Source organism: Hemiscyllium ocellatum, chromosome 9 (genome assembly GCF_020745735.1).
Source record: "Hemiscyllium ocellatum isolate sHemOce1 chromosome 9, sHemOce1.pat.X.cur, whole genome shotgun sequence".
Classification (NCBI taxonomy): Eukaryota; Metazoa; Chordata; class Chondrichthyes; order Orectolobiformes; family Hemiscylliidae; genus Hemiscyllium; species Hemiscyllium ocellatum.
In genome coordinates this window covers 100,163,182-100,176,887 of record NC_083409.1, presented here as the reverse complement: position 1 = coordinate 100,176,887, position 13,706 = coordinate 100,163,182, and the positions used below count along the sequence as shown (strand labels likewise).

The 13,706-nt window shown below is 40.4% G+C and overlaps 1 protein-coding gene across 2 annotated transcripts in view; it reads left to right on the top strand.

Moving 5' to 3' along the window:
- LOC132819177 (volume-regulated anion channel subunit LRRC8D-like) overlaps nucleotides 1-11,784 on the top strand; it is a 55,242-nt gene extending 43,458 nt beyond the window's left edge. For both annotated transcript variants that reach the window (XM_060830612.1, XM_060830613.1), the window contains one exon: nucleotides 5,686-11,784. In XM_060830612.1, the coding sequence (XP_060686595.1) occupies nucleotides 5,688-8,246 (2,559 nt within the window). In that variant the 5' untranslated portion in view covers nucleotides 5,686-5,687 and the 3' untranslated portion in view covers nucleotides 8,247-11,784. The remainder of the gene's footprint in view (nucleotides 1-5,685) is intronic.
- The last annotated feature ends 1,922 nt before the right edge of the window (nucleotides 11,785-13,706 follow it).

Below are 13,706 nucleotides of genomic sequence, written 5' to 3'. Positions count from 1 at the left end.
AGGACTTTTTTTTAATTTCCCTGAGTTCCCTAGCGCCTCTTTCTTTCTCCACAGTAAAAGCTGACGCAAAATATCTGTTTCATGTCTCTCCTATCTCCTGAGGTTCAACACAAAGGCAACTTTGTTGACTGTAAGCAGCTCTATTCTCTCCCTGGTTGCACTTAATGAATTTGTAGAATCTCTTTGGATTATCCCTAGCCTTGGCAACATAACCTTCTCTCTTATCCCCTCTTTGCCCTCTGATTTCCTCTCTCAGGAATGCCTCTGCACCCCTAAAACTCTTCAAGAGATAAACTTGATCCCAGTTGTCTGAATTTATGATGACATTTTCTCAATATCTTTATTCATCTATTTTTCCCAAATCCTGCCAGCATTACCCTTCACTCTAACGCGAACATAATGCCTCTGAGTTCTCATTATCTCACTTCTGAAAACGTCCCACTTGCCAGTCGTCCCATTACCTATGAATAGTCTACTCCAATCAACTTTGAAAGTGCATGTCTCATATTGTCAAAATTTGCCTTACTCTAATTAATGCTGACTGACCTGTTCAGATTTGAAACTACCAAAGTGAAGGGCAAGTTGTTGGTGTGCTAAATAACAAATGTAACTCCTACGTAACTAATCTTCTAATCTCTAGAACCTCTTCAGACTTTCTCCTGCAATCCTGGCAGTGTCCACCAGTGAGCGCTGTCACCGCCATGAGTGATGATGCTACCGGCTCATCAGATTGGTCAGTAGCTGCCGAGGGTAGTACTTCCTCAAAGAGTACAATTTTAAATGCCCTCCTGTAGTGCATTCTGGCTGCAGGCTGGCCTTCCAACAGGCACACTTGGCAATAGACAATAGGTGCAGCAGTAGGCCATTCTGCCCTTCGAGCCTGCACCAACATTCATTATGATCATGGCTGATCATCCTCAATCAGTATTCTGTTCCTGCCTTATCTCCATAACCCTTGATTCCACAATCCTTGAGAGCTCTATCCAACTCTGAAATGAATCCAGACACTGGGCCTTCACTGCCCTCTGGGGCAGAGCATTCCACACAGCCACCACTCTCTGGGTGAAAAATTTTCTCATCTCTGTCCTAAATGGTCTTCCCCGTATTTTTAAGCTGTGTCCTCTGGTTCGGCACTCACCCATCAGTGGAAACATGTTTCCTGCTTCCAGAGTGTCCAGGTAACTTTCATCCTGCACCTTTGTTCTCCATATGTTTTTACCCAAATCCATCTATAAAGCCATTTCAGTCTCTTAACTGGATCTAAATTTTGAGTAAGTGAATTCTGCAAGCAATACCCCATCCTGTCCTGTTTCTGGAGCATTGAGTGTAAAATAAGAGGCTGGGTGGCTGTGGTCATATTGCTGCAACAGGTAATTATAATGTAATGACATCATTGTAGAGCCCATTCACTGATTTCTTGTTACTCAGTACATCAGGACATTGTTGGAGCAGCACTGTTGGAGATGGCACCATGCATTTGTCATGCAGCTAAACTCTCGGCATGTTAAAGCATCTGACTGCAAAGATGGGCTTCCAGTTGAAGAATGCAAAAGTTTTTTTTTGTCTCAACATTCCAGCAATAAATATTTTACTTTGGGCTGCTGTTAAATGTTTAAAAACTGCCAGATAAAAATTTGTTGGAAGTCACAGGCGAATGCCAGTAAACCATCTCTCAGCACCGGGGTCCCAGGTTCGATTCCAGCCTCTGGCGACTCTCTGTGGACTTAGACTTAGACTTACAGTGTGGAAACAGGCCCTTCGGCCCAACAAGTCCACACCGACCCGCCGAAGCGAAACCCACCCATACCCCTACATTACCCCTTACCTAACACTACGGGCAATTTAGCATGGCCAATTCACCTGACCCGCACATCTTTGGACTGTGGGAGGAAACCGGAGCACCCGGAGGAAACCCACGCTGACACGGGGAGAACGTGCAAACTCCACACAGTCAGTCGCCTGAGTCGGGAATTGAACCCGGGTCTTCAGGCGCTGTGAGGCAGCAGTGCTAACCACTGTGCCACCGTGCCGCCCAAGAGTTTGGAGAATGTGGAGTTTGCACATTCTCCCTATGTCTGTGTGGGTTTCCTCCCACAGTCCAAAGATGTGCAGGCCAGGTGAATTGGCCATGCTAAATTACCAACAGTGGTAGGTGGATTAGTCAGAGCGAAATGGGTCTGGGTGGGTTACTCTTCGGAGGGTTGGTGTGGACTAGTTGGGCCAAAGGGCCTGTTTCCACACTGTAGGGAATCTAATCTAATCTGCTCTGTTGTCATCCCATTGTCAGATTAATGTCCAAGCTTCAACAATTCTTGTATTACTTCACCCATTAAAAACACTGTGTTAAGAAATGCTTGCTAACATTTGGCTGAAATCAAGTCTTTCGTAACTGTGCTCTTGTGTTGACATTTGAAGTTTACTTTGACTATCCTGTTAAGTATTCTGTGTATCTCCGAAAAGGTCATCTCCCAGCTTGAAGTTGAAGAGTCTGAATTATCGCACATAACTCCTGCCCCTGGGGATTTGACCTCAACTGCTTTTTTTGGCAGTGTAATCCGGTGACCTGTTTTGTTTGGCAAATTATTCCTTCATGCTATTTAGACATGGTGCATTGTGAGGCAATTACCATTGCTTCGTTTTGATTTAATCTCTTACACAACATTCCAGCCCCCCCCACCACCACCACCTCCACCAAAACTTGAACCTCCCAGACCCAGCTAATACAACCACTCCCAACTTAGTCTTAAAAGCAAAGTCCCATTTATTGTCACAACATGACAAAACAAAAGTTTTATATTCACTGGCTGGAAACTGGTCTTTGGAATTGGACCCTTGGATATACCAAGGATAAATGTATTTTCGATGACAGCGTCTGCTCCAATCTCCTCCAGGTAAATATTGCAAAGACTAAAAACTTTAGATTCTACTACAAACTCCACTTATTACTCACCAATTATAGAACATTACAGCGCAGTACAGGCCCTTCAGCCTTCGATGTTGCACAGACCTGTCATACCAATCTGAAGCCCATCTAACCTACACTATTCCATGAATGTCCATATACTTGTCCAATGATGACTTAAATGTACTTAAAGTTGGTAAATCTACTACCGTTGCAGGCAAAGCATTCCGTACTCTTCCTACTCTGAGTAAAGAAACTACCTCTGACATCTGTCCTATATCTATCACCCCTAAATTTAAAGCTATGCCCCCTCATGCTTGCTGTTACCATACTAGGAAAAAGGCTCTCTCTGTCCACCCTATCTAACCCTCTGATTATCTTTATATGTCTCTCTTAAGTCACCTCTCAACCTTCTTCTTTCTAACAAAAACAGCCTCTATCCCTTGGTCTAACAACTATCTTGTGGCTGAACCAGACTGGTCATGTTTGACATTTCAATGAGCATCTAACCACATAGATGTACTGTCTCTAACCACCTCCTTTGACTTCTGTAATTGGATAAGGTACTTCAGATCCACTGGTGCCTCCGCATCTCTGTGGCTGAAACGTTCATCCGCATGCTTACTTCAAGATCTGCTTATTCTAAAGCATTTTGAGTCAGTCTCCTATATCTGTAAACTTCAGATTATCCAAAACTTTGCTGTCATGTTGTACTTTGCTCTGAATTGCTTTTGTCCATTATCTCTGTACTCACTGACTTACTTTGGCTCCTGGTTAAACAGCATCTTGATATTAAAATTCTCTTTTTTTTTAAATCCTTCCTTATTTCTGTAAGCTATTTCAGTTCCATAACCCACTAAGATAATGTGCGTTGTCAGAATATCTCCGATCATAATTGCTCCACTCTTAGTGGCTAGGCTTTCAGCTTACTAAGGCCCTTAGCTCACCTTTCCCATATTTCACTTTCCTTCTTTTAAGGCACTCCTTAAAACTTACCACTTTGACTAAGTTCTTGACCACACAGCAAAAAGCCACCTTATGTAGCTCAGTGCTTTTATTTTGTTTATAATGCCTTTGTGAAGTCCTTTGGAATGTTTTATTACCTTTTAAAGACACTACCCAAATGCAAGTTGTCAGCCCAGGCACCAATCTTGTACTATTTTTGTAAGATCTTCACATCCTACTTTGAGATAAAAGTCAATCCCTTGCCCCTAGCCAGTAGAAATAGACTACCTTGCAACCTCCCAGCAACTTCAGTTCACTTACAATTATCAGGAACAGAAGGGAGCAATATGGATCCACGGTCATGTCACTTAATACCTTCACCCTCCTAATGCAATGGAGTATTTCTTCATGCCACTGTCTGTATCCTTCCCTTTGGGGAGTTATAGATCAAGATTAAACCCTTGTTACTGTCCATGCTTGTTATCAGGTCACATGAAAAACGCCAAGTCACGTTACTCCCCTGACCATTTCCAAGAACAAATGTCGTGAAAAGAGAAAAACCATCAGCAAGAAGGGTGTACCCCCTTTAGAGTTATGCTGATTTCTTTTGTCTTAATGGCATCAGCAGCTGAAGGTTTCAAATTGACTTTTGTCAGGAATTATTCCTGCGTCACTGCTGTTTTCTGTTTTAGTACATTGCAAATGCACTTTGCTCCAATTGTAGCAGAGGCCAAAATTATTTCTGTTGAGTCACAGTTTGGGCTGTGATGAAGTTTTTTTTTATTGCGCAAGATAACATCAGACACGTGGAATGAGGGCAATCTTTATCAACTTCCGTTAATAATTGTACGTAATCTCACTTTCCTATAAAACATTTTCTCCACAAATGTTTCTTTGCTTGAACAAGTTTTAAAAATAGTATTATATATGAGCTTCTAACATGAGATTACAAATATCAGAATTAATAATGTGCATATTAAACAAAATTATACATTTATTCCTAGAAAACGTGTAAAAGATGATGTTTAAAATGTTTGTTCAAGAAAAGCAAAATGAAGGAATGACTGACCAGTTTGCCTGATACTTTTCATTGGGAAAACACTGGAATCTATTATTAAGTAAATGGTACCAGCACACTCTGTCTACGGAGTTAAATAATTTTATGAAAGAGCAATTGTTCGACTAATCCATTAAAGGGAATCTACTGCGGATGTAAATACCCTAATTTATTTCTTTACAAGATTGCCACTGGGAGGTTACTTCCTGAGGACGTTCCTTGCTGTCCATCTCTACCCTTGGCCATTCAATACTTCTGGGACTTTTTAACCTCCAATCTCCTCTTGTCCAATGTTTATAACTCTAGTAGTAGGTAAATGTTTGCTCTAATTGAAGCCAATTGTTTGTTTAAACTGTCATTATCCATCACTGACCATATCTGCTCTATACTGCACTGAATTAAATTAAAAGATTCTACTGTCTCTGATCTGATGCTCTGTTAAAGTAAGTTCAATTGGCTTATGGTCCTCCCTCATTGATGTTATGACCGACCTCCTTCAATTGGGTTGTCTGACTCAGCAATGTGACTTTTGTTCAGAGATTCACATCTGAGAGAGCTGAAGTAAATCTTTTGACAGCTTCTAGATTTTAATGGAGAAACCTTCGACGATTGTCTCCAATTACATCAGATTACACTTGTGGCTTAGTAGCATGCTGCATTGTCAAACTGACCAAATAACTGCCAGCAGGGGAGTGCATTTGTAATTTCAAAGTGGGTCGCTGTTAAGACTCAGCTATTTGCTCCGATCCCTAATTTACCTTTTTCTTAATGTATTTTGCAGGAATGTTTACCCTCACAGAAGTTGCATCTCTTAATGACATACAGGCAACCTATCGAATTCTGAAACCATGGTGGGATGTATTCATGGATTATTTAGCCATTGTAATGCTCATGGTTGCTATATTCGCTGGCACCATGCAGTTGACCAAAGATCAAGTCGTATGTCTTCCTGAGCCCTTACCAGAGGAGAGGTCAGAAAGCCAACGCAGCACCACCGAGAGCCCTGCAAAAGTTCCCAAAACATCCGTCATGCCAGATTTAGAAAGCGCCATGTCTTCAAGAGGGAGCCGGAATCACGCTACTGGGGAAGCCTTTGAGGGCGTGCCTCCGTTGTCGGCTGACCACCCTGAGGATGGAGAGCATTCCGGAAGCAAAGGCCCTTTCAACTTTGGGCGCCCGACGAATTTGGAGTATCAGCAATATATTTTCATCAATCAGATGTGCTACCATGTGGCCTTGCCCTGGTATTCCAAGTACTTTCCCTATCTTGCATTAATCCATACACTCATCCTGATGGTCAGCAGCAATTTCTGGTTCAAGTACCCCAAGACCAGTTCAAAGATCGAGCACTTTGTTTCCATTCTGGGGAAGTGTTTTGAGTCACCCTGGACCACAAAAGCACTCTCTGAAACGGCGTGTGAGGACTCTGAGGAGAATAAGCAACGTTTTAAGACCTCTGTGGCAAAGCATTTATCAACTGGTAGTGAGGAAGAGAGCCCCAGCTCCAGCACGCCCATGATATCCAGGACTGGACCTAAATTTTCTGCTGAGAAACCAGTCATCGAAGTTCCCAGCATGACTATTTTAGACAAGAAGGATGGGGAACAGGCTAAAGCCCTTTTTGAAAAGGTTCGTAAATTTCGTGCTCATGTAGAAGATAGTGATTTGATATATAAACTCTATGTTGTCCAGACAGTCATAAAGACGGTGAAGTTAATGTTCATTTTATGTTATACACTGACTTTTGTGACTTCTATAAACTTTAATCATATCTGCAAACCAGCGATAGAACATTTGACCGGATATGCTCAGTTTTACTGTACTCACAACATGGCTTTTATGCTGCGAAAATTATTAATTAGTTATATTGCACTCATATGTGTTTATGGACTGGTTTGTATATATACTTTGTTTTGGCTGTTTAGGCGGCCCTTGAAGGAATATTCGTTTGAAAAGGTCCGTGAAGAAAGTAGTTTTAGTGACATTCCAGATGTTAAGAATGACTTTGCATTTCTGCTACATATGGTCGACCAGTATGACCAACTTTACTCAAAGCGCTTTGGAGTCTTCCTGTCAGAGGTGAGTGAAAACAAACTGAGGGAACTCAGTTTGAACCATGAGTGGACTTACGAGAAACTCAAACAGCACGTCTCTAGGAATCCTCAGGACAAGCAAGAGCTGCACCTGTTCATGCTTTCCGGGGTACCTGATGCAGTGTTTGACATGACCGAGCTGGAGATACTGAAGCTGGAGCTGATTCCTGAGGCAAAGATTCCTGCCAAAATTTCCCAAATGACCAACCTTCAGGAGCTGCACCTTTACCATTGCCCAGCTAAAGTGGAGCAAACTGCTTTCAGCTTCCTCCGGGACCACCTTAGGTACCTGCACATCAAGTTCACGGATGTTGCAGAAATTCCCACCTGGGTCTATCTGCTTAAAAACCTGCGTGAACTCTACCTGGTTGGTAATCTGAACGCTGAAAATAATAAGATGATCGCTCTAGAGTCGCTGCGAGAATTGAAGCACTTGAAGATCTTGCATTTGAAGAGCAATCTGACCAAAATTCCTTCGAACATCACTGATGTTGCACCTCATCTCACTGCTCTGCTGGTTCACAACGATGGAACAAAACTTTTGGTTCTGAACAGTTTGAAGAAAATGATCAATCTCACTGAGCTGGAGCTGCAGAACTGTGAGCTGGAACGAATTCCACATGCCATTTTCAGCTTGACCAACTTGCAGGAACTGGACTTGAAATCCAACAATATTCGCACAATCGAAGAGGTGATAAGTTTTCAACATCTGAAGCGCTTGACATGCCTGAAGCTGTGGCACAACAAAATCATCACCATTCCTTCATCCATCAGCCTGGTGAAGAATCTTGAGCTGCTTTATCTTTCTCAGAATAAACTGGAATCTCTCCCGGCGGCACTCTTCACATTGCAGAAGCTGAGATATCTCGATGTAAGTCACAATTCTATTGCTGTCATTCCAGTGGAGATCATGTCCCTCCAGAATTTACAGTATTTTGCAGTGACAGGAAACAGAGTGGAAATTTTGCCAAAGCAGGTTTTTAAGTGCACAAAGTTGCGGGTTTTGAATGTGGGCCAAAACTGCATCACTTCCATTTCAGAAAAGATTGGCCAGCTAGTGCAGCTCTCACAGCTGGAGCTGAAAGGGAACTGCCTGGACAGACTTCCAGCAGAGTTAGTCCACTGCCGCCTTCTGAAGAAAAGTGGGCTTGTCGTTGAGGATCACCTCTTTGACACTCTGCCCCCTGAGATTAAAGACCTCTTTAATCAAGACTTTAACTCAAACTCGACATTCGGCACAGGAATATAAATTATTGTAGCAGCTTCAGGACTGAATATTTGCTTGTTAACTGGAAAAATATGTATAAAATAGATCAAGGTACATAAACATGGCAAGTGTTTAAAAACTAGTTAAAGGTGATGCTAGTTTTTTTTTGCCCTGATAAACGCTCAAATCATTGTAATAAATTGTAACCAATGAACTAACTGTTGGTCACTGGCTGTCTTACCCAAGTCTGTGAATGATGGAATATTTGTTCATATATTTTTGTTTTGTAAATGGATTTAATTTATTCTTGACGTTTTAAAAAGAAAACTTTTGATTTTTATATCCTGTCCAAGAGTGCTGTCTCGCTCCAAATGCATGGCCTCTTTCAACTCTGCTGAGCTGGCCTTTACAAGATTTGTGAGTGGAGCATTAGTCCACTTTAAATTTTTCTTTTCATTTCATTTCCCTTCTTGAAGGATCCTGCAGCTTGGTTCCTTTCCTGTTTTAGTCGCCATTTTATGATCAGAAATTTGTTACATTGGACATTAAAACCTGTATTTCTGTGTCTTTCTGGTACCACATCATCTGTTTTTGTCCATTGTTCCTGTAAGGAGAGGGCTGAGTTGCAGGTTCTCAAATTGTGGCGTCTAGCGCACACAACTTGACAATGTCTGGCTCCCAGCACCAATTTCAGCTTGTTTCTAAATAAAGAAAAACAAACTTACTTCAAAGTAATTTTCTATTTGCTTATTTAAAAGGAGGTAGGGCTAAGGAGTCTAATTTTGAGTAAAGCTCTCTGAGCAGTGCTACGCACCTTTTTTTTAAAAATTATGTTGAATGTACCTGCCTTTTTCAGAGGTGTCTTCAGCCTAGCAAACTGGTGTTCAGTCCTGTTGGACCTCAACACCTAGAAACCCCTTTCTGATAAACTTTTTAATCAAGGTTGGTGTCCAGTGTTTCAGATTGATTCTATGACAGTATTGTTTTATCTTGGTGTCGCTATTAGCCCTTGGTAGATGTCAGAATAGGAGGGGGGCATAAAGGAAAGATGAAAACCTGTAGCTTTTCACCTACTTGGCCAACTCAAAAGCAATCTACAGACACACTGGGTTTTCTGAAAGTAAATGAAGTTGCTCTGAGATGCCCCTTGGCTGTCTTTTGCCAAGATATGGTGTGCCTGGTTCTGAGGGAGACCTGAAATTATACCAAATACTTCATTTTAAATTAAAGGTCCCTGCTAGCAGGGATTAAAACAAAATTTTCAGTACTTATGAAAAACACATTCTCTGGCCTCTTCTGCTTTTTTAAGTGTTGGAAAATCCCAGCAAAGCTTTTAATGGCCTATTATTAGCTGGCTGAAGGGCATAAGAATTCATAAATCTGGTTTTTTAAAAAAGCTTTTTTCTCGAGAAAAATATAGTTCCAATAGTTTTGTTAATTGGCATAAATTGCAGAGATTTATGAATGAAGGGGAACTTTGATCTTGTTATCATATCTCTGTAAAAGCCACAATAGAACTCCCTAGCGGGAATCCACACCGTTCTGTCTACATTTGTTTGGTACTTGTGTTTTTCCATGTCTCTGTACCCTTGCAACTGAATAATCCATACTGCTGAACCTCTCTCAGCAAGATCTGTTGATTTATGGAAAAGAAGATGAGATTAGAATTTCAATGATGTCGGAGTTAATGAGGAATTGAGCCTGAAAGAAAGACCGTTACTTTGTTCCAAGATGGGACTACAATAAGATCAATATCATTGGTCGGTGCTTCCAACTGTTCAAAACTGCATCTTGGAAAGAAATTGCAAATGTATAGTGCCTTTCATGTTTTCAGGACTTCATAAAAATGAGTCATTACTTGCAGTGTAATCAGTGGCACAATGTAGACATTTATGTACTGCACAGTCCTTTACTCTTTTACAAAAAATGATGAATAATTATTTTGTTAATTTACTGAACAATCGAAAACAAAAAGCAATGCACAACTGGTCCATCAGCATCCAGATATGTAAAAGCTTAAAAGTTTTAGATTACAGGCTCTTTGTCAGACAGAAATCTTTCTTCCGATGTTCGCAGACCTAATGTTTACTTCTAGAATCTGGACATCTTTGAACATATTACCTTTGGTGATACCAATAGATAATCTTTTAATCACAATTCATAATTACTTAGTAATAATACTGCCATTAATCTCTGAACTGAACAATATCATACAAACAAGTTTACAGTTTGTCCTGCTACTACTAACATAATGACCTGGACCCTAGATTGAGGTCCTTGCAACGTGCAGTCAAGATGACAAAAATCTGCAATTAAGAAGACTTGCATTTTGAAAGTGATGAAATCAAGTTTTAAAAAACTGTGCTAGCTTGTAGATATGGGAGGAATGTAGGTCAATTGGAGTTTTCTTTTAGTTGATATTCTGTGCTTGAATCTTGGTAAAATCAGATCAGTTTATTCAAACACACTGTGCAATCAGAAAAAGAAAGAGGACGGCAGATCCTTCATGGTAAATGCATTTAACAGGAACCCAGATGAGTACACAAGAGAAAATGGTAGAGTTACAGCAACCAAGGGGAGGAGGTTCATGGAGCACAAGAACTGGCATAGTCAAATTGAGTCAACTGGGCTGCACGTTATGTAACTATAGGTAAGAATTCAGGGAATTGTTAGTATATAGAGTCCTGCTGAATGCGATCTGTTCTCATGCTGAGTTGATTCCAGATCAGATCTGTAGTGCAACAATCAGCATCTATCTACTTCAGGACATAGGTTCTTATGCCCTCTTTGGACACACAAAAACCTGGTTGGTTCAGAAAACTGGCTTTGCACGCATGTTGAAAATTCATCTCCCAGCTAGCTGAGATATTTTAGCGCTCAAGTCTGAAAAGTAAATGTGCTGAAAGGTTGTGTAAAGTGCCACACTCTATGCCACACAGTTTATTTGAACGTCCGTTTACTACATAGATGCAAAGCCATGACAAGTGTGCAAGAATATTTTTTAATCAGTTATGTGGCAACATTCCAAGCACAAAAAACACATGCAAATGACCCAAATTCTAGTTCAGAATTTGACAGTCAGTGCTCTGTTCAAATTGGGGAATGACCTATTTTTGTTTAAATCAGGCACACCAATTCGACACTATGGACAGAGGCATTTTTACGTACTGAACAATTGCATGTTAATTGTAGTGCAAATAAAAGGTCTCTTTTTTTAAAAATTTTATTTCTAAATGACCTGATTGAATGTGAACCCACATCCTATATGTTTGGGTTGATTGTACTGCATTGTAGAGTTGTTTTTTTTCTCGCTGCTAATACATCTTGGATGTTTGAAAGATATTGAGAAAGATGTTGATATCTGATAATAAAACATACATTATCGAAATGACTACCCAATATCCATCCAGCCTGATGCTCAGTCCTGTTATAATCAATGGAATGCAATATCAAGTGCTGTATCAAATGGATTTCTGATTGTATTCTGCCACTTCTGAGATAAATTTCTCCTTGTGAGTTTATAATCACTCATTCATGGTAACTTAAAGAAATTACTGAACAGTGTTGGTTTAGCTCTTGCATGCCTATATATAAATGTTTCACATTTTGGTTGTCAGAAGCCAATTATTTCAATTAAGGTGTGATAACCAACATATGTCTCGTTAAACATTTCTGACTTGAAGGCAATGCACAATTAATTGTTAAGCAAACCAGTCTCCGTTGCTTTCAGTTCAAAGGTGCTTGAAATTTTCACTTCCTGTGTCCTGCTATACAAGCAGGGCATTTATCATAAAGGTTATGACTGCCCTCTAGTGCAAATTCATTGGCATAGTCCGTGAAATGTACCCGAAGCAGTCTGGTTCCTGGCTCCTACCTCCAACTGTGAATAGACAGACGCCCAAAAAGACCAAAACCAATGTCTGTATTTACAAGCTTCACTGACTAAAAATGCACTAAGTTGGTTTGAGATGAATCCGTTTTTTCCTTACTGAGTAGATTCTTACACGTATTAAAGTCTGCCATTTGTGTAAAGTATTAAAAAGCAGTTTACTGATTGATTAGCAGTCAGTAATGAACTATTGCTTAATTAACGCTATCCTTCCCATTGGAGTCTTGTTAAAGTATAAGTTCTACCCGATTTCTAACCTTGGTGTTCTGAAACTTTTTTTATTTGGTGAAATTGGTCCTGTTTTTGTTAATGGTATTGACAGCAGGAAATGGCAGAAAAACAAAGATGTCTTGATCCAATCTGAATGCCTTAGTATTAATGTTGCATATTTTGAGGACAGTGTTAATATTTTTTCTGCACTCTGAGCTTCAACATAGAAGCCACAGTATTCCAGTAAAGGTTAGGGAAGTTGGTGCAGAAATTGAGTAGGCACAGTTAGTCTTATGGGCGTTTTTGTTTGATGTCGCTACCTCGGATTTCATGTTCCGCTGTTGTCCATGCTTTTATTGAACAAATATAAACAGCACATCCAACGATTGGAGACCCTTCCAAATCGCACGTTTATAATGGTAAACAGGAGTCAGTTGTGCAATTAGGACTGAGGTGTAATGGTCTATGTTGGAGATTGATGTACAACCTCGAATGCAGGCACGTTTTCTGTCAATCCCAGTTTAATTTTACCTTATCAAATTTTGACTTAGCAAATTCGACAGTGCCAACTCTTGAGAAACAGCCAAACTACTGGAGAAGACGAGAAAGATGAGAAGAATTTTATGGTGTAGCTTAGGATTTTTTTTTAAACGTTTTCAGAAGCAAAAGATCGAGCAACAAAATAATGGCATACCAAAATGTATTATGGAATTATAGTAATACAATAAAGATGATTTACTCAAATGAATTCTGTTTATTTACTTCATCTCCCCAAATTAACTTTTCTCTCCTGCATCACTCCAACACAGATTTCTTCTCATTTATTATTTTCTACCTATTCACTTGATCGATTTTAAGCACTTCTGAGTATACACATAAAAAATGTCATTGTCACACAGTGTCCCTGTTTTGACTCTTTCTGGTTATTCCTATCTAAACTTTTCTAAGCTATTCTTTTTGCACCCACAACATTATTCTTTTGGGGTCTGGGGGTTGGGGTGGGGTTCAATTCTCACTACTTGAACAGCAAGCCACCAGAGCAGTCTCCCATCACACAGACTGGTCAAATAAATAAATTTCCAAATAAAATTTGTGGGTTCTCCAGGGAGGGTGTACCATTATACCACCCAGCTAGTTCATTAACCAAGTTATTGAAGATGAACTCTGCTACAATTATTTCCAATTATCAATGTGGGCAGCGCAGTAGCTCAGTGGCTAGCACTGCTGTCTCACAGCACTAGGGTCCCAGGTTCGATTCCAGCCTCAGGTGACTGCCTGTGTGGAGTTTGCACATTCTTCCCACGTCTGTGTGGGTTTCCTCCGGGTGCTTCGGTTTCCTCTCAGTCCAAAGACGTGCTAGTCAGGTGAATTGGCCGTGATAAATTGCCCATAGTGTTAGGTGC